Genomic DNA, 2500 nt, shown 5'->3' on the forward strand with positions numbered 1-2500 from the left:
GCAAGACAAGAACTAAAACACTACACACAAGAAAACAGCAAAAAACTCCAAATAAGTCAGGGTGTGATGTGACAGGTGGTGACAGTACACCTACTTTGAGACAAGAGCTATAGTGATACATGGTTGGTTATGCTTTAAATTCATATCCAACAATTGCGACAACAACTTTTTATTGTCTACTGAGTTTCATTTTTTAATGATTTCTGCTGGTGGTGTGCCTCTGCATTTTTTCAATGGAAAAAAAATGCGCCTTGGCTCAAAAAAGGTTGAAAAACACTGATGTAGATTATAGGTGGGACATTTTTCAAGCTAGCTCTGGATGTTACAGGAAGTATGAGAATATATTATATTAAAATCTCCTATTTGTCAAGATATTTGTTGTTGTATGTTGTTAAAAAAAAAAAAAAGGCCAATACCGATGTACGGTACGTCAAAATGCCAGATATTGGCCGCAGATAATGGGTCAACCATGTGTTACAGCAGGGGTCACCAACGCTGTGCCCGCGGGCACCAGGTAGCCCGTAAGGACCAGATGAGTAGCCCGCTGGCCTGTTCTAAAAATAGCTCAAATAGCAGCACTTACCAGTGAGTGAGTGATTTATTTACTAGCAAGCTAGTCTCACTTTGCCCGACATTTTTAATTCTAAGAGAGACAAAACTCAAATCGAATTTGAAAATCCAAGAAAATATTTTAAAGACTTGGTCCTCACTTGTTTAAATAAATTCATTCTTTTTTTTTACTTTTCTTCTTATAACTTTCAGAAAGAGAATTTTAGAGAAAAAATCCAAACTTAAAAATGATTTTAGGATTTTTAAACACATATACCTATTTACCTTTTAATTTCCTTCCTCTTCTTTCCTGACAATTTAAATCAATGTTCAAGTAAAAAATTTTTTGTTTTATTGTAAAAAATAATAAATACATTTTAATTTAATTCTTCATTTTAGCTTCTGTTTTTTCGACGAAGAATATTTGTGAAATATTTCTTCAAAGTTATTATGATTAAAATTCAAAAAAATTATTCTGGCAAATCTAGAAAATCTGTAGAATCAAATTTAAATCTTATTTCAAAGTCTTTTGAATTTCTTTTAAAATTGTAGTCCTGGAAAATCTATAAGAAATAATGATTTGTCTTCTTTAGAAATATAGCTTGGTCCAATTTGTTATATATTCTAACAAAGTGCAGATTGGCTTTTAACCTATTTAAAACATGTAATCAAAATTCTAAAATTAATCTTAATCAGGAAAAATTACTAATGATGTGCCATAAATAATTTTTTAAATTTTTTCCAAAAGATTCGAGTTAGCTAGTTTTTCTCTTCTTTTTTTCGGTTGAATTTTGAATTTTAGAGAGTCGAAATTGAAGATAAACTGGATTGGATGACTGCTCGGTGACCTGGCTCACTTCTGTGTGTCCTGACATATGAACGGGAGGGCCCCCCGGGCCTGGGGTGGTAAAAGGCATAGACCCTCGGCCTCAGGTTCGGGTGCCGGAAAACAGCTGCCCATACGATGAAGAAGAAGAAGATAAACTATGTTTCAAAATTTAATTGTCATTTTTTTCGTGTTTTCTCCTCTTTTAAACCGTTTAATTAAGTGTAAATATCATTAATTATTAATAATAACATAGAGTTAAAGGTAAATTGAGCAAATTGGCTATTTCTGGCAATTTATTTGTGTATCAAACTGGTAGCCCTTCGCATTAATCAGTACCCAAGAAGTAGCTCTTAGTTTCAAAAAGATTGGTGACCCTGTGTTACAGTATCATAGCTATTGGTAATCACATTGTTTGTCTTGGCAGACACTGAGGCGAATCCAACACACGATGGCGTCTAGTTTCCTCAAGTACACGGCGCTCCTTCAGAAGTACAGAACCCCCTTGATGATAGGAAGCTGCGGCGGAGTCTTTGCGGTCAACATGTTCTACCATGTCTTCCCTGACATGTCCTACCGTCAGCTCTACCAGGCCTGGTACAAAGGAGAGCCGGTCACTCTGTCCGAGAAACTAGAGGACCTTTTCCAGCAGGTACTTAAACCATGGCTTTAGAGGTACATCGATATAAACCATTTAGCAACGTTCAAAACAAACGCTCACCCCCAAAATGCAAATTATAGGGCAAACGCAACTTATTAAAGGGGAGCTGCACTTTTTTAAACATTTTGCCTGTCCACAATCATTATGAAAGACATGACGATGGATGCGTTCTAACTCGGGAATAAACATCCGCTTACAGCGGAGCCAATGCGAGGTCCTTGTTACGCCCATAAAACCCAATAAGTGAATGTCCGAAAAGCGGCAACAATACTCCATTTACATTTTGTGACTTGAATATTACCCAAGTATTAGTGATATTGTTATTATAAGTTCTAACGCAGACAAACTATTTATAGCGGCGCCGTGATCACTACCGTGTGCGCTGATGTTTACATCATCAAGTAGTCTGCTGTTTCCTCATTTGTTTGCTCGTCAAACTTTATTGTAAATCCTACACTGCAAAA

The 2500-nt window shown here is 36.0% G+C and overlaps 2 protein-coding genes across 2 annotated transcripts in view; one reads left to right on the forward strand and one right to left on the reverse strand.

Annotated features, from left to right (window-relative positions):
* Nucleotides 1-2500, reverse strand: part of LOC133663222 (frizzled-7-like) — a 791936-nt gene that overhangs the window by 214473 nt on the left and 574963 nt on the right. The window lies entirely within an intron of this gene.
* The window catches only part of tmem177 (transmembrane protein 177), a 7660-nt gene that overhangs the window by 1818 nt on the left and 3342 nt on the right, over nt 1-2500 (forward strand). The window contains exon 2 of the mRNA XM_062068490.1: nt 1803-2027. Coding sequence (XP_061924474.1) covers nt 1827-2027 — 201 coding nt within the window. The 5' untranslated portion in view covers nt 1803-1826. The remainder of the gene's footprint in view (nt 1-1802; nt 2028-2500) is intronic.

The sequence above is a fragment of the Entelurus aequoreus genome, linkage group LG13 (assembly GCF_033978785.1).
Source record: "Entelurus aequoreus isolate RoL-2023_Sb linkage group LG13, RoL_Eaeq_v1.1, whole genome shotgun sequence".
Classification (NCBI taxonomy): domain Eukaryota; kingdom Metazoa; phylum Chordata; class Actinopteri; order Syngnathiformes; family Syngnathidae; genus Entelurus; species Entelurus aequoreus.